The sequence below is a fragment of the Podarcis bocagei genome (genome assembly GCF_964188305.1).
Source record: "Podarcis bocagei genome assembly, chromosome: 13".
NCBI lineage: Eukaryota > Metazoa > Chordata > Lepidosauria > Squamata > Lacertidae > Podarcis > Podarcis bocagei.
In genome coordinates, this window is record NC_138138.1 from 17,291,674 (window position 1) to 17,313,604 (window position 21,931).

The window sequence follows — 21,931 nt, forward strand, 5'->3', positions numbered from 1 at the left end:
CTCCACCAACGTGTAGGACAAATGAAACAAACTGGTTGCAGTGAGTAAAAATGAAGATGCAGAACTGCTTGGAAGGGTACAGGCAGGAAGGACGAGTTTGTTTAATGTTCAGGTTGACGTAGATGGTATGTTTGTATTCACTGGTGGCTCTGTAAGAGTTTACTGTAAAAAGTCAGCTGGTATGGTATGTGGCTTGCAGAGCAGTTTTCAAGCAAAACAAGGGCATTTTTCTTACCCATTTTATATGCGAAGTTGTCAACAGGTCTGCTCTCCTCTTGGACCTTTTAACAGGAGCTTGTCTGGAAAAAACTCCCACAGCTGAGCATTTTCACAACCTGAAGAGAAAGCCATCATCACCTGCTATTGTCTGCCGCCAATCCAGCTAATGTTGAAACGCACAGATGCAAGGGGAAGCAAAAAAGTTGGCAACCCCTTGCATGCTTTGACTAGCAAGGCAGGTGATGGAAGGTTGCTCCCATCCCACCCTCCTTGCACTTAAATCTCCAGTTTCTATCTCAGCCTAATCTTCTGAAGTGGGGCTTGTGGAACAAAAGTGGGCATCATCTATGAATTCAGAATCCTCAGAGGTAGAACACTTGTTGGAAGCCTCACGCAAATGAGTCAAGAGACTAGAAACCCAGGTAGCACTTAAAAGAAACCCTGTAATGTGTGTGATTGTGTGAGAGAACAAGACTGCAAGTAGGGGTTATGTGCACTGCACATTTTTTGGTGGGGGTCAGGAAGGGAGAAGTGGAGCTTGGAATAAACGGTATTTGCTGTGCTTATGTTATGCTCCTTCCAAGATTTGCAGCTGAAGGAACTTGGGATTTTATTGATGTACGCAAGATGTCAAATCGGGGAGAAGGAGGCAAGCAGGACTAGTACAGTGGACGCTCGGGTTGCGAACGTGATCCGTGCGGGAAGCACGTTCGCAACCCGCAGAGTTCACAACCTGCAGTGCTGCGTGTGTGCACGTGCGGGTTGTGATTTGGCGCTTCTGCGCATGCGCCAAAACCCGGAAGTAACCCATTCCGGTATTTCCGGGTTCGGCATGATGCGCAACCGAAAATCGCACAACCCGAAGTGTCTGTCACCCGAGGTATGACTGTATACGCAAAGAGAGCAGTCCTTATTCCCTACCCTTTTGGCTGCAGGGAGCCCAGACTGACTCATCTTGAAATTTCCAAGTCTGTCCTTTTAACGTCTAGCAGTTGCTAAGCCTTCTTAAAAAATACCAGTACCAGTTTCTGCAGAAATCCAGCAGGTATTTCTGAGTGTGTCGCTGCCCTCTGGTCCTGCCTGCTTGCTTTTTGTAGGCATCTTGCGAGAGCAGGATTCTGGGACTCAATGGGCCTGATCTAGCCGGGTTCCTTATGTAGGCACAGACTTTCCTGGCATAAACAAGCAGCAATGAGGGAAAGCTGCACCTATTAAGAGTCCGCCATCACAACCTGGACACAGAGGCGGCCAGCCAGCAGTCCCTTGGTCTAATCTCATGTAGTCCTTGAACTCAGTCCTTTCCTCAGCAGCCTACTGGGTGAGGAGGGAGACGGAGAGAGAAGCAGGTCCAGAAAGAGGAGGAAAGAGGGACAGACAGAAAAGGATGCGGCAGAAAGAATGGCTAAAGCGGTGCACCCACTTTTGGCCACACCCACTCCTGTCTTCTGCTCCGCCCACTGCCATTGCATGGTCTGATTACATCAGAAGCAAGGCATCCCTTGACGGATTAAGAGGCTGCCCACGCACCCGCCATTCAAAGAATACTGGAGCAGATAGGTAACCTTATCTGCATGTTTCCGCTCCACTCCTTTCTAGTTTTGCCCCGAAAGAAAAACTTAATAGCTCATTCTTGGAAATACACTTAAGTAATGCATTTGTTTGGTTCCCGTCACATGTTTCGGGATTCCTTAATACAGAATTCAGCTTCCTCGATTTGGCAAGAGAACACACAAAAATCCAATGGGGGGGGGCAGGGTGTGCGCCTGGAAGCAGCAGAAGGCCTGAGTCAATGGGCGGCTCCTGCTCACGAGAATTTTGTTGCAGATGGGATGCCTGAGGAAATAGAAGGGATTCAGTAAATGGTGTGGTGTGTGGTGGTTGTCTGGAAAGGCAATCGTTGCAAGCGCTAACTCCCTGATTTTGGTATGTCGAAACAGGATCTCAGTTAAATAGTTCTCAAAAAAGGGGAGAGGGGAAAAAAGAGCAAAGGTACAAAATGTGGAACAAAATAGGTTTGCGTCTGTAGGTTCAGTCTCTTTAACTCAGGAAAGGGAGTTAGTGAGCTTCTGGCCCCGCAAAGTAGGGGAAGAGGCACCAAACTGGAGTGCTTTTTTAAAAACAACAACAATGAAGCCCAATCCCAGAGTCCTTTCTCTTTTAAAGTTCCTCGTGTTTAACTTGATCCTCGTCTGATTTCAGCTTCAGTTCCTCTGCTGTGATCTTCCCATCCTTATTCCGGTCTTGGTTTTGGAACATGTCATTGACCACTTTTTCCGGGTCAGGGCCTGGCATGAGACGACCTTTGCCTTCAGAGATCTGAGCTTTGATGAACTCTGAGAACTACAGAGGGGGGGGAAAGAGAAAGCAGGGAAAAGGATAAGCCATTTCCACTGGGAAGGGTGTGTGTGGCATATGCATTCAACAACATGGGAAACAGCATTTCAAGACATCCAGCTCCTGTGTCTGGCTTCCTTTATATCAGTCTCTTAACTTTCCTTTGCCTACGGCTTGCCATTTTTCAAGGCTGAACAAGATGCCAGACTGATGGGGGAAAAAATGAATTGCTAAAGGTGCATTAACTTGAGTGGCACTAGATGACAACACAAGAGACGGACAAGACAACTGGAAAAGGGCTGCAGCGTCCACAGGCTGTGCCCTCTGCAGCAAGACGAAGGAAAACCAGGTCCTTAATTGTGTTGGGAGTTTCCATAAGTATAAAAGGCTCTCTACTGCAAAAGTTACATGGGAACAGGAAGGACCCACCAGATGATGGGGCTTAAATGCATGACCCTACAACCCTTTTCTACCCAAGTTGCTCCCTCACATCTGTAACACCTTAAAAGGGCCCACATCTCACTGCAAGTTATAACCAAAATATTTATCATCTGCTACACATAGCTGTAGCAACCCAATGCTTCCTCTTCCTCTTGCTTCCTCTAGCAACCCAATAATGTACAGATTGTTTTTGGGTGTGTGATGTTGCATTTTTGATTTCACCATCACTGCAGAAGGGAAAGGACTTCTACAGATGATTTGTTAATTGTTTTATATGATTTAAGCTGTATTTGTGATGTTCTGTTATGTTTTATTACGTTATTGTTATTTATTGTTTGTAAGCCACTTTGAGGTTCATATGAATGAAAAGCAACATAGAAATACAAAAAATCAAATCAAAACAAACAAATAGTCACTGGGAAGTAGGGCTACAATGTTAAATCAATTGGTCAGTTAGTTTTTGAAAAATAAAATTAAAAAAGCTTTTCAGCTGAATGATACGGTGCTCCTGGTTAACCAGCCAACCAATTTTCTAAAAAGAAAAATATTTTCAATGCAATGCTTATACAAACTGTAAATGGTGAGCACCATCATATAGGCAGGGATGTCTCTTCCAAGACAATGCCTCCAAGACAACACACATGTGCATCTTCTTAAAATAAAAAGTTTGCTATCTGCTCCAAGCTATTGTTTTTACCCGTATACAAATGGAATAATTTTCCCCCTGTTAATTTACTAAAACTCGAACAACTAACTATAGGGTAGATGCTCTTACTCTGGTGGAACGAACAGTTAGTACAAATGGATCCAGACGTGGATCCTGTCACCCCCCCCCGCCCCCAGGTCAGATTCTTCAGTACCAGCTGCACCCTTTCTAATACAGAATGCAAAAGCTCACCTCCTCAGGTGGGACTTCACCATCCTTGTTGAGATCCATGGCTTCAAACAGGTTTTCTGGTAGGTCGCTGTGCCAGACAAACAGGTATCCTTCTGGAACTCCTGGCTCCCGGTGTAGCAGCTCTAACTCAAAGTAGAGAACGGCACTGCCAGGTACACCCCGGGCTGAAAATGCAAGGTGCACATATCAACAGGGCAAGGTCATCCACAGAGGCACTGGCTAGGCAGCAGTGACCCGGAGTCAAAGCTAGGAGAAACCTATTGACAGGAAGTGACCTCGCTTCTTGAGAGGAAGTGGTATCAGAGGGTTTAGCTACTATTTCTCCTCCTCCTCACTGTTTAATGCCATCACAAGGCCATATAAGGAGCCGTATTGCCACTGCCTACTGGCTATAACATTATTACTCCTAAATTATAATCATTAATTCAATTCATATAGCCTAGTTTCTCACAAGAACGTCTATAAAACCTGGACCTCAAAAATATTTTTGTCCTGAAGCACAGCTCCTGTGATAAACCGACAATGCCCATGTCAAGTTTGAACTACTCTTTCTTAGCATTTGGGCTCTGTAAATATTGGCTACTAATCATGCCTAGTGATGAATAGCAAAAAAGTTTCTATGTTCTGTGCTAAAAAATAATTGTAAAACTCTACAAAGGGCAATGCAAATTATGCTAAGTTACGTGCTGCCTTGCGTCATTTATTTTCCTCCTAGTCATAGGGAAGACCAGTCCGTCCTACTCTGGCTTCTGAGATTTTACCAGGCAATGCATGCACAGACTTCCAACTGTATTTCTGCAGCCTTAGGAGCTAGAAAGTCACTTTAGGGAAAAAGAAAAAAATAAAATTAAAAAAAGAAGGGACTGTCCGGTTGCTGAACCCTGAGTCCAGTATCCATTTCTTCTGCCGGCCCTGTGATGTGGACTCTGAAAACAGATGCCGGAGGCATTGCCCACAACCTTACCTCCACTTTCGCCATGACCCAAATGGGGAGGAACGATGACGGAACGTTTTTCCCCCACGCACATGTTGAGCAGGCCATTGTTCAGGCCTTCAATTATCTTGTTGGTCCCCAGCGTGGCTTCTTGAGGGCTTTCATAGTCATGGCTGTCAAGCAGGAAAACAGGGAGACCATTGGAATCCTTGGAAATATTTTCTGCAGGAATCTCAGAAGTGTGTCTGGGGACCTCTTCCCCAGAATTCTGCTCTTAAGAAAATCATACACACACACACACACACACACACACACACACACACACACACAATGGTACCTCGGGTTACATACGCTTCAGGTTACATATGCTTCAGGTTACACACCCCGCTAACCTAGAAATAATGCTTTAGGTTAAGAATTTTGCTTCAGGATAAGAACAGAAATCGTGCTCCGGCAGCAGTGCGAGGCCCCATTAGCTAAAGTGGTGCTTCAGGTTAAGAACAGACCTCTGGAACGAATTAAGTACTTAACCCAAGGTACCACTGTGTGTGTGTGTGTGTGTGTGTGTGTGTGTGTGTGTGTGTGTGTATATATATGCAGGTTTTGGTGTCTTCGGGTGTCTTCCCGTGTAAGAGTTGGGGTGTCTAGGCGACGTTTCGACGAGGTCTCACTCGTCATCTTCAGGCTGGTGCTTTCGGCTTCTTGTTACTAGAACAGAGCAGGATCTCAGTGTTTGAGTTCCTATAAATACTGTTGAGGGGGTGTGGTGTATAGCCTCCAACGTTCTGGGCAGATAGGAAGTTCCAGATAGGAAGTGCCCAGAACGTTGGAGGCTATACACCACACCCCCTCAACAGTATTTATAGGAACTCAAACACTGAGATCCTGCTCTGTTCTAGTAACAAGAAGCCGAAAGCACCAGCCTGAAGATGACGAGTGAGACCTCGTCGAAACGTCGCCTAGACACCCCAACTCTTACACGGGAAGACACCCGAAGACACCAAAACCTACATATATATATATATATATATATATATATATGCACTGATTGGCATATATATTTATTTTGCATAATTTACTTTGCTACTCCCAGTGATGGAAAGGGGGAAAAGAGCCGTGGAAGATGCAGGAAATGTGCTTTCAGGTTTCAGTGAATTCTGATCCTCCCTGCTCTCACGCCAGACAGCCAAGGAAGTAGACAAGGAAGCTCTTACAGAGTCTTTATTCAATACTGACAGAGAGAGGCCTCTGTACGCTGCCTCTTAGGTCAATGGCGTTGCTCCAACTGAGCTCCTCCCCACTCCCTTCCCCTTACGCTGGTTGCCAGGGGCTAATTGTCTCTGAGTCTTTTGCTCTTCCACTTTCAATGCACGCCGGGTTCTGGGAGATGGGGGGTCGGAAATGCTCTCCAGCTGGCTGCTCTGGCCCTGTCTTCCCCTTCTCTTCTCCCAACACCTCCCAACTCTTCTGTTCACCTGTCTCTGAGCTGTGACCTTCCTCAAACCACTGCTGGAAGCCACATGACCTGGAAGCTGTACGCCGGCTCCCTCAGCCAATAAGCGAGATGAGCACTGCAACCCCAAAGTCGGCCACGACTGGACCTAATGGTCAGGGGTCCCTTTACCTTTACAACTCTGTGAGGCACTGACTTAGCCCCAAGGTCACCCAGTGAGCTTCAGGGCTGAGTGGGGATTTGAACTCGGGTCTCTCAGGTCCTAGTCTGACACTTGTAACCAATATACCACACTGGGAAGCAACAGTGAAATGGCCCAGGTGAGCGCTGCTGCCCCATCAGGCCGTCCACTACTTCCCTTTAGGTTACTCTGTGATAAGGCAATGTAGGTATTTGTTGACATTTAAATTCCTGCACTGCAGGGGGTTGGGAGCAGATGATCCTTGAGGTCCCACCCAACTCTACAATTCTATGAGATAAGAAGAAGAAGAAGAGTTTGGATTTGATATCCCGCCTTTCACTCCCTTTAAGGAGTCTCAAAGCGGCTAACAATCTCCTTTTCCCTTCCTCCCCCACAACAAACACTCTGTGAGGTGAGTGAGGCTGAGAGACTTCAGAGAAGTGTGACTAGCCCAAGGTCACCCAGCAGCTGCATGTGGAGGAGCGGGGAATCGAACCCGGTTCACCAGATTACGAGACTACCGCTCTTAACCACTACACCACACTGGCTCTAAACTTTAAGCAAAAGACTCACGAGGAGAAGAGTTTGGTGCCATCCAGGAGGGAGCAGTTGTAATGGTAGCGGACAAAGTCTCTGTCTTGGGTGGTGACGTTGCAGTCCGCAGGCCGGTGGATAGTCTGTATTTCCACAGGGTCTGCGGGATTGTGGAAATCGATGACATGGACGTCGAAGATGAGCACAGCCGAGCCAGGGATCTTGTTCCCTAGAGGACAAGAAGGACAGAGACTGGGGGGTTTTTGGGTGTAAAGAGTGAGGATGCATACACACAAAAGTCCTCCAAGGGTCACAGCTGATTCGAGGCAATTTGCAACCTCTAGTTGCAGAACCCAGAGTATGTCTCTGGGATCCCTTGCCAATGTCCCAGCATACATTCGGGGGCCATTATTTCCATTTCTTTATGTTTCATTGTTTGGCCCAGTGTTTTCAGCCTTTACACCTTCTGGGTAAAGGTAAAGGTAAAGGGACCCCTGACCATTAGGTCCAGTTGTGACCGACTCTGGGGTTGCGGCGCCCATCTTGCTCTATAGGCCGAGGGAGACGGTGTACAGCTTCCGGGCCATGTGGCCAGCATGACTAAGCCGCTTCTGGCGAACCAGAGCAGTGCACGGAAATGCCGTTTACCCTCCCGCCGGAGCGGTACCTATTTATCTACTTGCACTTTGACGTGCTTTCGAACTGCTAGGTTGGCAGGAGCAGGGAACGAGCAACGGGAGCTCACCCTGTCATGGGATTCAAACCGCCGACCTTCTGATCGGCAATTCCAGGCTCTGTGGCTTAACCCACAGTGCCACCCACGTCCCAACACCTTCTGGGAGCCCTCCCCAAATCAACATTTGTTTTCTTCGCATACGAAAGCCAAAGCAACATTGGTGGATTTGTGTGGCCACTCAAACCCAGCAGAGATTTCAAAACTGGGGGGTTTGGTTTGTAGATAAAAGCCTTCAAAGGGTTCCTCTGAGGGGCTCCCCACACACCTCAACCTGTTCGCTCTACTTACCTGCCCCAGTTTCTCCATAGGCCAAGTGGGGCGGGATAATGACTCTCCTCCTTTCACCAATACAGACTCCTTGAAGCCCCTGGTCCATTCCTGGAATAATGTAGCCTTTCCCAATGTAAGTGTCGTAGGTGTGGTTTCGTGAATAACTGGAATTGGAGAGAGAGAATCCGTGGGGAAGAAGTGTCTTACAAACTGACGTTACAGCAAAGCCTCAAGTTTTCCCCTCCAGATTTCTTAAACTGTGGCTGAGCCCATCCAGAGACAGACCGAAAGAGCAGGGCGAGACATGAGCTCTGTGGCTCCGATAGGCTGGAAAGTGAGAATATGTCATCCTTCCACTCCAGCAAAAAATTATTGGGCAAGGGTCAGGCCACTGGTAGCCTAAGTAATGGAAGGACTTCCAGGTCTCGCTGCTCAGCCTGCACTTTGAGCTAGCTCTGTTTACACTCCCCCCCATATATATTTTAATAATTTTTATTGGAATAACCCCCCCAATACACAATCCACCCTCATTAAATGTGAACATAACATACAGTGAGCATAACATACAACAATACAAACAACGAAATAAAAGACTTCCTTTATCCTGTATCTGGCCTCCTTTATGAATAATTATTAAAAAATTTCTAATTATAACTTAAATATCCACAAAGTCTAATGGAGACATTAATCGAAACAAGTCCAGGTATGTATTTTAGGGCACTGTTTTGTGAAGTATTCTCTGCATTTCCCCCATGCTTTTTGAAACTCTTGTCTAGTGTGATCTCTAATTGCCTCTGTTAATCTAGACTCTCACAGTTTGTCTTGCCATTCCTTTTTTGTTAACACAGTTTCTTTTTTCCAGTTTTTAGCAATTAGGATCCTTGCCGCTCCTGTGGCATAGAGGAATATTTTCTGATCTTCTCTTGCTATACCTGTGTCCATTATCCCTAGTAGAAAAGCTTCTGTATTTTTCATAAAGTTATACTTAAATATTTTTTTAAGCTCATCATATACTGTGTTCCAGAAGCTTTTGATTTTTTCACAGGTCCACCAAGCATGTATAAGTGTCCCCTCTGCACACTTCCTCTATATTTTGATCCTCTTCTCACCTTCCCCTGTCCTGTTCTGCCTTGGATAGACTCCTTCTAGGCTAGGGATATAAAGGGCGTTGTGTTCTGTTCTGCCTTGCATCTGTCGCACGCCTCACCTGGGATAGCTCAGTCGGTAGAGAATGAAACTCTTAATCTCAGGGTTGTGGGTTCAAGCCCCACATTAGGCAAAAGATTCATGCATTGCAGGGGTTTGGACTAGATGACCCTCGTGGTCCCTTCCAACTCTACAATTCTATGATTTCTGTTCCACTGAAATTAAAGTTCCATGAAAACGACATTATTCAGCTGGCTCACTGTGGCCAAATATAACAATGCAATTAACAATGTAATTAACCACATTATTATTGCATAATTTCAAGAGGGAGGAGGAGATAATAAGTAACATAATGAAAAGAAATGATTATAGAAAATTGGAGACTGGGGAATGGCAGCTGTGAATACTGATCATAATCACCTGCCTGATTTCTGTTTCTGTTTGCAGATGGCTATGCAAATCGACTCAATTTCAGGTAGAGCTTCCCATTTTGACGGAATTTCCCAACAACCCTATTCTAGAATAACTGAACCTCTGGTTACGTTAACCTAGCCCTACAAAGAATACCGAGGAATGACACCTTGGTGGAGAAGGGAAGGGAAGATGGTAGCGTTACCTGGAATCAAAGAGGGTCCCGTCCATCAAGGTGCCATTATAATGGTACCGCACGAAATCTCCGGTCACAGCCTTGCGCTTGCAAGACGCTGGCACTTCCAAGTGCTCCAGGGAGATGCCATCTTTTGGGTTGTGCAGGTCCACCAGGAGAACATCAAAAACCAGGGAGGCTTGAGGGGGGATGACAGTGCCTGAGAAAAGGAAAGGAGGACCAACTCAGCTCAGGTGGCCACATGGAGCCAGGTCACGGGGAGGAACACTTTAAACCACCCCATTTCTTAGAGGGGACGCCAGCTAATCTGCTTTTGAAATACCATTCCTTTCTTCAAGAGAACCGTACGGCAAAGTGTGCTAAGGTTGTGGTTTCTGCCATTTGTGATAAATCCACAATTGAATGTAGCTGACTTCAGCCCACAAAAGTTGTGGTTTTGAGGCTTTTAGTTCTGGGGTCCCCAACACGGTGCCAGTGAACGTCATGGCACCCTCAGACACCCCTCTCGGTGCCCACCACAGCCCCCTACCAGAACATTCTTTTTTACATTTGTACCGTTTTGTTTGGCTTTGTGAAGAAGAGTTTGGATTTGATATCCCGCTTTATCACTACCCGAAGGAGTCTCAAAGCAGCTAACATTCTCTTTTCCCTTCCTCCCCCGCAACAAACACTCTGTGAGGTGAGAGGGGCTGAGAGACTTCAGAGAAGTGTGACTAGCCCAAGGTCACCCAGCAGCTGCATGTGGAGGAGCGGGGAATCAAACCCGGTTCACCAGATTATGAGTCTACCGCTCTTAACCACTACACCACACTGGCTTGTGAGCTGTTGTATGGTTGGGAGGGGTTTGTCTGTGTTTTGGAGGCCTTCACTTTGTGTGTGCTTTGCAAGGAGGGGGTCTGGTGCATTCGCCCACCCTTGCATTTCCAAATGTGCCCCCCAGGCCTTGAAAGATGGAGGACCCCAGCCTTAAACGTTACTGCATAACTCCTTTGCAGACGCCATGTTTTTAAAGACATCTCTGTGTGTGGATGCTTTAGCTGAGATCCCTGCATTGCAGAGAGCTGGACTAGATGACCCTCGGGGTCCCTTCCAACTCTACAATTCTACGAATTCTTGTCCGTCATCACCAAGTGTTTGTACAGGAGCCCCTTGTATGTATGCAAAAACGTACATACATTCTTATGTAAGCGGGACCCTTGAGATCTGCTAGTAGTTACAATCCTATTTCCCCCCTCCAAAAGATATTTATTTCTAAATACAATAAAGTCTTATTGTCTTTTTTTTTTGAAAGAAACAAGGAAAGAATTTATTTGTGGATTTCTTTGACACAGAATCTGAGGTGATTTCTTGCAAACTTTCAGAATAATAATATTTAAATTTAAATAATATAATAAATTTAAATTCTTCTGCAGATATGTAATAATAATATAATAATTTATTATTTATACCCTGCCCATCTGGCTGGGTTTCCCCAGCCACTCTGCGGCTCCCAACAGAATATTAAAAATGTGATAAAATATAACACATTAAAAACTTCCCGAAACAGGACTTCCTTCAGATGTCTTGTAAAAGTCAGATAGTTGTTTATTTCCTTGACATCTGGTGGGAGGGCGTTCTGCAGGGTGGGTGCCACTACCGAGAAGGCCCTCTGCCTGGTTCCCTGCAACCTCACTTCTCGCAGTGAGGGAACCGCCAGAAGGCCCTCAGAGCTGGACCTCAGTGTCCGGGCTGAATGATAGGGGTGGAGACGCTCCTTCAGGTATACTGGGCCATGGCCGTTTAGGGCTTTTAAGGTCAGCACCAACACTTTGAATTGTGCTCGGAAACGTACTGAATGAATTCAGTTCACCTTGTGGTTCAGATACACAATTTCTTGACCACCTTACCGTAGCCTTTCTCTCCGTAGGCCAGGAACGGGGGGATCACTATTTGTCGTTTCTCTCCAGCACACATGCCTAGCAGGCCCTCGTCCATCCCTTTGATCAGCCAACCTGAACCCACGTAGGTGTCATAAGTACTGTCTTTTCCATAGCTGGGAGACAGGTGAGGATGGAGAAAGGGAAAGAGACATCAGGCAAGGAAGCGGTTCGGCAAAAAGAACGCCACCTTCGCAGCACAGCACTGGTCAAAAACAGCCACCCACTAAAATGTAAAAAAACAAAAAGGTAAAGGACCCCTGCAAGGTTAAGTCCAGTCAAAGGTGACTACGGGGTTGCGGCGCTCATCTCGCATTCAGGCCGAGGGAGTCGGTGTTTGTCCACAGACAGCTTTCCAGGTCATGTGGCCAGCATGACTAAACCGCTTCTGGCGCAATGGAACACTGTGATGGAAATCAGAGCGCACGGAAACGCCATTTACCTTCCTGCCACAGCGGTACCTATTTATCTACTTGCACCAGTGTGCTTTCGAATTGCTAGGTTGGCAGGAGCTGGGACAGAGCAACGGGAGCTCACCACCATCACGCAGATTCGAACTGCCAACCTTCTGATCAGAAAGCCCAAGAGGCTCAGTGGTTTAGACCACTGTACTACCCGCTCCTCGTCTTATTCTTATTCCTCAAACTTGGCCCTCCAGATGTTTTAAGACTACAATTCCCATCATCCCTGACCACTGGTCCTGCTAGCTAGGAATCATGGGAGTTGTAGGCCAAAAAACATGAGGAGGACTGAGTTTGAGGAAGCCTGTTCTACATTGTTCTTAATCACTACATTTAACTGCAATTAACACCACTACTAGAGATCCAGCATCTTTGACCGGATAGCTGCTCTGCCTATTATACAGAATGAGAGTCAACTTAAAAACATAATGCTAAATGCATCTTTGAATCCTGTGGCTGTGATTCTCCTTCTGTTTTTTAAACTACCAGCAGCCTTGGAAGGGTAGGGGTCAATCCAGTTCGGGACTGTAGCCAAGGGACTGCTATAATTGCAACTGCAACGGCAATGATTATTATTTTGCTGTCTTTCACTCTCTGTACCAAACCTCTGGGCCAAAACACGCCATCTCCCCTTCAGCACATCCTACCTGGAGTCGAAGGGGGTGCCGTCGAGAAGTGTGCCGTTGTAGTGGTAGCGCACAAAGTCGGAGTTCTCTACTGTGCGGTTGCAGCGCTGCGGCTTGGAGACGGTGGTGATCTGCAGCTTGTCTTCTTTGTTCCAAATGTCAAGCAGGATGACATCGAAGTAGAGGGTGGTGTCCGGGGGGATCAGGCCAGCTATGGGGTTGAAAACAAGGAGCGACCATGGAGACCGAAACGACAATTTTCAGGGGGACTGGGAGGACACCACAACCACTGCCCCTTCGCCAATGGCACCAGGCCATTCAATACAGTGGTACCTCGGGTTACATATGCTTCAGGTTACATACGCTTCAGGTTACAGACTCCGCTAACCCAGAAATAGTACCTCGGGTTAAGAACTTTGCTTTAGAATGAGAACAGAAATCGTGCGGCGGCAGTGGGAGGCCCCTTTAGCTAAAGGGGTACCTCAGGTTTTAAGAACAGTTTCAGGTTAAGAACGGACCTCCAGAACAAATTAAGTACGTAACCCGAGGTACCACTGTATTACTATTTCTATACTGCCATCCATCTGCGTGGAACTTTACCGAGTACAGGAAATGCATAAAAGGGAGGAGAAAAGAGTGGTGGACGGGGAAACCATGTAAAGCGAAACGGGTGGAACCGGAAATGACAAGAAGTAGGGAAGCTCAAGCGTGTTTGGAGACGGGAAACAACTTCTCGGTATAGAAACCTGCTCTTATTATATTAGGGCCTTCCAAAACCCCAAAATGTATTTTATATAATTGACTTTTTATTTCTATTCTTTGTATATCGTATTGTTGTTTTATTGTGATGGCCAATGGCTGATGCAAATAAAGAAGAAGAAGAGTTTGGATTTGATATCCTGCTTTATCACTACCCGAAGGAGTCTCAAAGTGGCTAACATGCTCCTTTCCCTTCCTCCCCCACAACAAACACTCTGTGAGGTGAGTGGGGCTGAGAGACTTCAGAGAAGTGTGCCTAGCCCAAGGTCACCCAGCAGCTGCATGTGGAGGAGCGGGGAAGCAAACCTGGTTCCCCAGATTACGAGTCCACCGCTCTTAACCACTACACCATGCAAGATTCATTCATTCATTCCCAGGGCCTTGCAATGCAGTACAGTGCTATCCTTGCTATGGCTAGCTCAGTCGGTTAGAGCATGGTGCTGACAATGCCAAGGTTGCAGGTTTGATCCCCGTAAGCGACAGCTGCTTATTCCTGCATTGCAGGGGAGTTGGACTACATGATCCTCAGGGTACCTTCAAACTCTTATGATTCTCCTGCCCCCATGCTAGGATCTAATTGATCAGATCACTGTGCACACTCCCTGGCATTTTTGTTTTTTTAAATGTGTCCATAAAGGCACAGATATGCAGCTAACATATTGTCAGGCTCAGGCCACGCCTGTCAACCCTGGACTCTTGCCACTCACCCACGCCGATGCTGCCGTAACCAAGATGAGGGGGCACAATGAGGTGCCTTCTCTCGTTCACACACATCCCCTGCAGGCCTCTGTCCATGCCGGTGATGAGCCGACCCACGCCTGCCACGCCGGCCACTGTGGCACCCCGATCATAGCTGGAAGGGGAAGAAGGCATTGATGGAAGGGATGAGCAGGAAAAAAAAATGGAGCAAAGAGAACTCTAAAATGGACGGTTAACAGAAAACATGATGTGTGGTCATGGCCACTGGCTTAGATTGCTTTAAAGGGGACTGGACCGATTCACAGAGGATGAGATGATCAATGTCTATTAGCTATGGCTACAGGCAAGCTCCAGGTTCTCAGGAGGCATATGTGTGAATGCCATTTGCTGGGGAGCAACACCACATAAAGGTACGGTAAAAGGTAAAGGATCCCTGGATGGTTAAGTCCAGTCAAAGGCAACTATGGGTTTGTGGTGCTCATCTCGCTTTCAGGCCGAGGGAGCTGGTGTTTGTCCACAGATAGCTTTCCCGGTCATATGGCCAGCAGGACTAAACTGCTTCTGGTGCAACGGAACACCGTGATGGAAACCAGAGCACATGGAAATGCTGTTTACCTTCCCGCCACAGTGTACCTATTTATCTACTTGCACTGGTGTGCTTTCGAACTGCTAGGATCTCAGGAGCTGGAACAAAGCAATGGGAGCTCACTCCGTCGCGGGGAATCAAATCGCCGACCTTCTGATCAGCAAGCCCAAGAGGCTCAGTGGTTTAGACCACAGCGCCACCCACATCCCCTGGAACACCAGGTGAGGGCTGTGGCTCTCATCTCCTGGCTACAGGCTTCTCCCATCTGCGTGGTTGGCTGGCAACTATGAGAAACAGGATGTTGGACCAGCTAGGTCAGCCTCGGCCAACTACCAGATGTTTGGCACTACAATTCCCATCAGGCCCAGCAACAATTCTGGCCAATTCAGAGGCAAAGAAAGTTTGTGTGGCGTGGTGGAAGCGGAAACACGTCTCCCTGAGTTCACTTTGGGGCCTGGCCTGGTCGTTCCATCGTCAAAGTGGACCTCATGGAAAGCTATTTGAGAACCAGAGTTTAAGGCTGAAAAGCAGCATTGTATTATAAAACCCCCCACAAACTCTTCCTGTAACTGTTGCAGGAGCAAAAAGGAAAAGAAATCTTGCTAGCTTCAAGATGCGCTTGGATACATTTATGAAAACTATTTTAGGACCAATTCAATTATTTACCCAAATTGCACTGCAACAGCAGAAACTACCTTTTCAAACAAAACTATGCCCTGAAGCAAGGAATGTGGGTGTATGCCCGTTTTAGTAAGGCAGAGATTCTGTAAAGTTTTGCTGGGAGGAAAAAAACCCCAAACATCCCAAACTATTCCTGCTAGCAGGGAGAGGAGCAAATGAAACCTGATCTCCAACTTCCTTTCAGTCAGAAAAGGAGGAGCGGAATAGCCTGATCCTGCACTCTGAATTCGCCAAGAGGATCAGCCTGCATGTCATGATATGGGGGAGGAAAGGCAGTTAGCACCGAGGTTTCAAATCAAGACCAAGTTTTCTTCCAGATATCTAGAAAACTGGATCCAGGCATTTTATAGGACTGCTGCTTCCAGTGTGTGCATTTTGGACGGGAAAAGGAGTCACCGTCCTAAGTTGCAAAATCCAGCCTTTTAAAATGCATAAGCAGCTGCAGCCTCATGCGGATGACACGTCTACAGCCCAAACGGCAGATCCCATCATGGACGCCATCTCCTCCCACAGCCTATAGCAGCTCACTGCCTGCCCCCTTCCTTCCGACACACCGCTATCTTGCTTCGTAGCTCAACCTGGCTGTGTGGGCAGTGAAGTTTGATGCTTGAGACATGATTTCAAGATGCCTTAATAGTTTTGTTATGGTTCACTCTAATATACCTTAGGATGTGCCAGCTAAATTACACATAAGATTCAGCGATGCTGAACCGAGGGACAATGTAATAGCAAAGGACAGGGGTTGTTGCACCCATTCTCAGTCAAACAATTTGTCTTTTGACGCAAGGGAACTACCAGGAAAGTGAGTGAGTGTTCTTTATTTATTAAGAGAGTTCGGACGCATCACAGGTTTAACTAAAAGTTCCACATCTTTATTTTTTTCAGTTTTAAAATGAAGCCTGCAGAAGTTCAGATCTAAAACATCCTTACGTGAAAACGTCCTACTCTAGATGTGTTCCCTTCTCCCTCTTAAAATTTATTTTCTCAATTCTGTCCTTATTTGAATTTCGCTTTACTATATCATGTAGAATGTTGGGCTGCAATTTGGTTTGATCCGGCAAAGGAATTCTTACACAGATGACTTTAACTTTCCTTTCCTTTGACGCCCCCCCATATGCACCCTCAAATTCTGCTCCAGAGGGTTGGGAGAAGATTTTGGGGACATGGGGGGGGGGGGGGAGAAGAGAAGAGAAGGGAAGTCCGATTGCCTGAATGGGAATCCATGCATGCAACACTGGCTACAATTCTATGTTCAGAAATTCCAAATAGTGAACCGCGGTACTATGCTTGCAACCATAGAAAATGAGTCCGTCCTTTAAAAAACAACCACCAGCCATTCAGCAATGATAATCTTTCCTTCTCTCTCTCTCTCTCCTTTGATACCCATTTACCTGGGGGAAAGTCCCACTGAACTCTATGGGACTTATTTCAAAGGACTGCACGGATGGAGAAGGGAGTGTCAAGGAGAGGTGCAAACTGAAGGTTTATTATCCTTTGATGTGATCTGATTTTATCATCTGTGGACCTGAGGAATGTGGGTTGCTCTGAGTTTTCACAGGAGCAGCCTACAGCAAAAACAGGCCAGACCTAATAGAACGACGTCCATTTTGTCTTATTTCAAACACTTTGCCCTCCTCAAAACACTCCTTGCACCTCCTTACCCCCCCACAATAATAATTGTTGTTTTTTAACAAGTTCCTGGGACTAAATCTCATTGTGTGGTCAGATTCCACAATGATATAACCTAAATTTAGCCGATGGGAAGAAATTATCTAAAGTATGTTTGCTAAGGCAAGAGTTTGTGGCCTGAGTTGGCCCCGCTTTCTCAGAGATTTTAAATGTCCCTTTCCTGAATATCCAGCATTTCTGAATGGAAATCTCTAATTCTGATAAAAAGAAAAACATGTCAACAGTATTCTATCCAGTTCCCCCCAAAACAAACAAACCTCTTTCCAATGCTCTGGTCACAGAGTCATGACCAATATGTACTTTTAAATATATGCTTTTAATTAAATTATTTTAATTTGAAGCATTACATGCATTTCGTGTCCACCTTCACCCTTGCTTTGCTCCTCATCCCAGTACAACACAGGAAAGCGCCCCCACAAAATTTATTGCATGCCTGCTCATGTTTGTACCAGGGTGGACCCCTTCTTTTTTCCAGACCTGGCTCTCTGCAAAGTCCACCCTGCACCTTTCTAGCCAGAAGCTGGCTTGGCAGCTGCAAACCGCTGTGCAAAAGCATCTGAAGTTATGCGAAGGATCAGCGGCTCCATATTTCTCTTTCCCCCGAGGCCCCAAAGAGGCAGAAGATAGAAGGCACATCCCGCCAGAGGCATGCAATTCCTCTTGCAAGGGAGAGAGAGGGAAGGAAGGTTTCTCATTGCTGGCGGGCTGTTGTTGTTTTATTTTAAAAAAGGAAGGGCTGTTTTTCTACGGTTGCATGCATGGCTATTTCAAAAGCGCAAAGATGAAATATTAAAACGTGGGTCTCCCATCTCTCAATTTATGGGATAATCTCCTAAAGGGAGGGGCAGGGACAGTGTTAGAAACTGAGATATGAAATCTAGGCACTATGGCAACTTAAACGTAGGTTATGGACACAATAACGGGATGTCTAGGCGCACTTTTTGATAATACAAAGCTGAAAATGAATGAACTGCAGCTAAAATATTATGCTCCTTTTCCACATGGTCTAGTCCTTCCCCTGCCCACCCCCTTAATATTCTTAAGAGGGTCTCTTCTCCAGTCCTCAGAAAGTAGGGGAGGCAGAAAAAGGTCCTCCTTTCCTTCCACGCTGCAATTTTAATCTGAAATCTTGCACCCAGAACTCAGAAACCACTTTTGCTCATGAAATAATTCCCTGTCGCAAAATGCGCCTAGAACAATGGGAGTTTCGAACACGGGGGCGTGGGAGATATTTTGCCACTCCTTAATTCCCATTTGCCAGGGACTGCAGGTGAGCCACCACTAGTCACCCTAACCCTTTGTCTCGGGTTCAAAGGACCCAGTCCTGCCCTGGACGGGCGCTGCTTCGCATTTCTCAGCGAGGGAAACGAGAAGGGGGGAAAGTACCTGGAGTCGAACTTGGTGCCGTCCTGAAAAGTGCCATTGTAATGGTACCGGACGAAGTCGCCCATCTGGACTTCTCGCAGGCACACTTTGGGGATGTAGTATCTGTCGATGACGACGTCCTCCAACGGGCCGGGGTCTCCCAAGCCGCGGACCCCGAGCAGGCTCAGCGCCAAGACGAGGCACAGCAGGCTCATGGTGATGATCTTCGACGGTGCGCCCTCGGGCAGGAAAAGGAAGGTTCGGCAGCTGCGCCTGGCGCTGGAAGCAGCCGAAGGGGGAGCGGACGGGGGGTGAGTGGGAGGGAGAGAAGAGCAGAGGAGGCGCTTTCCTAAAAAAAGAAGAAGAAAAAACCCGAAACGGAGGCCTGGAGGATTGCAAGCCAGCCGCTCCGATTTCTGTAGACGTGTAAAAAAGCGGCCTGCGGTTGGCTTGCAAAAACGGGATCGTGGCGGGATCCGATCGCTCTCAGCAGGCAGGGATTGCTTTGCCACCGATTTGGGAATGTGCGCGTGTCCCCGCCCCCTCCTTGCGTTTAGGCTTTTGCAGCAAAAACTATTTCAAAGCGTGTCCGGGCAGCCAGAAAAGCCCTGAGAAGAGAGGGCTTGCTTTTAAAAAGTTTTTTTTTTGTTTTTTGGTTCGCCAGGTCCTAGTGCTTGTTGGCTACCCGACTGGAGAGTCAGAGAAAAAGTCATGCTTACGTGGTCCCCGAGGGTGTGGTGGGGCAGGAACTGAGCTTTACTGTACAACATCCCATGGAGAACCCTCCCCGGGACCGTTTTTTTGGGTTTTTTTCTTTGAACAAACTTAACTTTTGGAATGCGTTGCCTCAGTATGAACTGATGGCTTTGAAAGGGGTTTAAATAACTTTTTAGTGGATATTGGGCATGAAAGCTAAATGGACAGAGAACCAGCATATCAGATGCTGTTAGAAACAGTCTGTAGGTGTGGATCTTTATATAGACTTTATAGTTGCTTGGCCTGGTTTTTATTTTTTATTTTTTCCAGAGTTACTGTATTTCTCAAACCTATAATCTGAAAAGTGCCACGGACTGGATTTGGGCGCATTTTTGCCTAATGACTGGCCCGTGCAAATAAACTTATGTGAGCTAGAACAGACATTTGATTTTAAATCGGCTCCCTTTTTATCCGTTATAAACCATTTTAACAAAGCTGTATAAGCAGGGGGTGGGGAGCGACTCCAAGCTGCTTTCTAAAGCTTTCTCAAGTACATTGTGCATTCTTGATTTTTAGATGTTTGTTTTGTTGCTCCTCACTGTGCCTTACAAATACCCTAAAGCAAACCCACATCCCAAAATGCACTGTACAAAATAAAACCGGCATAAAACCAACACGACGACACTCCAATCCAGCAAGTCATCCTTAGCTATGACCCCGGCATTCATAAACATAGACAGGATTTATGCTGGGGGGGGGGCGATAACCTCAGTTAGATAAGTATTTTTTATTGATTTAGGGGGGCACCTGCTCCTCCCTGCCCCCCCCCTTGGCTATGTCCATGTCACCGTTGAAAGCCAGCATAAAGAGGTAAAGTTGTAATGGTCCTTTTAAAAAATCCAAGAGCCATCCTAATTTCTGTGAGAAATCAGGTCCTCCCTTAAAGAGGGAGACCTGGAAACCGACACCCTGTGTTGTGGGTGGGTACGATTGGTCAGCCACAACACCCAATTGGTAGGTCCCTCGTAGCTGGGTGCAATCTGGCCAATGGGACGCAGTCCAAACGGTTCGAGGAACCTATTTATACCCATTCACGTGACCCAGAGCTTCCTCTTTCGGCGCATGCATTTGGAAGACCCGCCCACCTCTCCCTGCTTTTAGGGCTTTGCGCTTGACCTTGCTATGCCGTCGTGTGTCGTCTGTCATTGGGACAGGGGCAGGAATTTCCCCACTTGACTGATTGGCTGTTGCCATTTGGGTTTCGCCTGCCGTGTAGCAAATCGTCACAACTTGTAAGGTTGTGGATAGGCTCTGGTTCAGGTGATAGGGATGGGGGAATGCTCTCGCTCTCGCCATCTGTTATGTACTGTGTTGAATAGGATCCAAAATGCAGCAGTCTGATTGGTCCTAGAACAATAGGATTCAGAATGCAGCAGTCTGATTGGTCCTAGAACAATGCAGCAGTATGATTGGTCCGCAGGAGCCACCCAATCCAGCTCCAGGTGGAAGTGAATCCACAACCTGATTGGCCTACAGGAGAATCCCGGAATTAGCCAATCACGTGCAGCCCATTGTGTAAATAATGTATATAAAGCAGATATTGTGGGGGAACTTCCATTCCTCCTCACCACTATGAGCTGAATAAAGAGCATGAAATCCACTCTCGACTCAGAGTATATTTCACCATCCCTATGCGAAGGATATTCCGTTAGAGGAATCCAGGGACTCGATGGTGTGATCAACCCCTGAGAGGGGGTTGTGCCCGTGCCTGAGTCCAGGGGGACATTTGGGTGGCGGAGATAGTCTGTTCCCGGCTTTCCGCTTATCCAGGTGTTCACCCTTGGCTGACCTGTTCCTGAACCCTGGGTCAGCGCTACCTGCATGGCAGGGAGCTAGTCGAACCAGAGCCTATGCAACCAATCACTTTCTGTAATCAATAAAGTTGTGGTCTAAATACTGCCAAAAACCAAAATTTGCGTCAAGTGTGAATTTATTTAGGGGGGTGGTTTCTGGGTCTGAACACACGAGAGTTCACTCAGAGTCTTGCTGAGAAGACTTCTTTCATTTATGTATGCTACGACAGCAGCAAGAACACTCATCGCAAAGTATTGGAAGACACAAGATCTACCCACCCTGGAAGAGTGGCAGATGAAGGTGATGGACTATATGACATTGGCCGAGATGACTGGCAGAATCCGTGATCAGGGGAAAGAGACGGCGGAAGAAGATTGGAAGAAATTTAAAATTTACCTTAAGAACTATTATAAAATTGATGAATGTTAAAATGTCGAGGTTTTGAGAAAGAAAAGGAGATTACAGCGACATAAGATTAAGTTAAAGAAAAGAACAAGATGAAATATATCTGACAAAATTATTTAGGATTTGCTGAAATAATTTTGGAAATTGGGATGTAGGAAGGGGAGGTTTGGGGGAGTCCGAGAAGCGAGGGATATGAAAAAAAGGCTATGAAATTATACATGTTTGTATGTCTTTTTATTTGTTTGTATTGTTTAAAAAAATGTAAAACCAATAAAAAAATTATAAAAAAAGAGAAGACTTCTTTCAAGCTCTCACCAACCTGATTTTCTTCATCGGCTGGCACTACCTCAGACCCACTGATACAGATCTAAGGCAGAATGATTTTATTTTACTTTTTGGCCATTTTTAAACTCCTGACCTGAAGGCCATGAGATTGGGGTT

The 21,931-nt window shown here is 46.5% G+C and overlaps 1 protein-coding gene across 1 annotated transcript; it reads right to left on the minus strand.

The window, feature by feature from the left end:
- Nucleotides 1-1,846: 1,846 nt before the first annotated feature.
- FKBP10 (FKBP prolyl isomerase 10) lies at nucleotides 1,847-18,892 on the minus strand. The gene is made up of 10 exons (XM_081166479.1): nucleotides 18,557-18,892; nucleotides 14,223-14,368; nucleotides 12,778-12,967; nucleotides 11,640-11,785; nucleotides 9,763-9,952; nucleotides 8,019-8,164; nucleotides 7,034-7,223; nucleotides 4,857-4,999; nucleotides 3,893-4,056; nucleotides 1,847-2,559 (listed from the first exon to the last, which is right to left on the minus strand). Exons 1-10 carry the CDS (start codon nucleotides 18,748-18,750, stop codon nucleotides 2,377-2,379), a joined length of 1,692 nt encoding a protein of 563 aa, XP_081022605.1. The 5' UTR covers nucleotides 18,751-18,892; the 3' UTR covers nucleotides 1,847-2,376.
- Between the last annotated feature and the right edge of the window lie 3,039 nt (nucleotides 18,893-21,931).

Coding starts and splice junctions, on each gene's coding strand:
- FKBP10 (XM_081166479.1), bottom strand. CDS start 18,750: ATGAGCCTGCTGTGCCTCGTCTTGGCGCTGAGCCTGCTCGGGGTCCGC. Junction 14,369..18,556: donor GGCACCAAGTTCGACTCCAG/GTACTTTCCCCC, acceptor TTCCCCTTCCAG/CTATGATCGGGGTGCCACAG. Junction 8,165..9,762: donor GGGACCCTCTTTGATTCCAG/GTAACGCTACCA, acceptor CTCCAATTCCAG/TTATTCACGAAACCACACCT.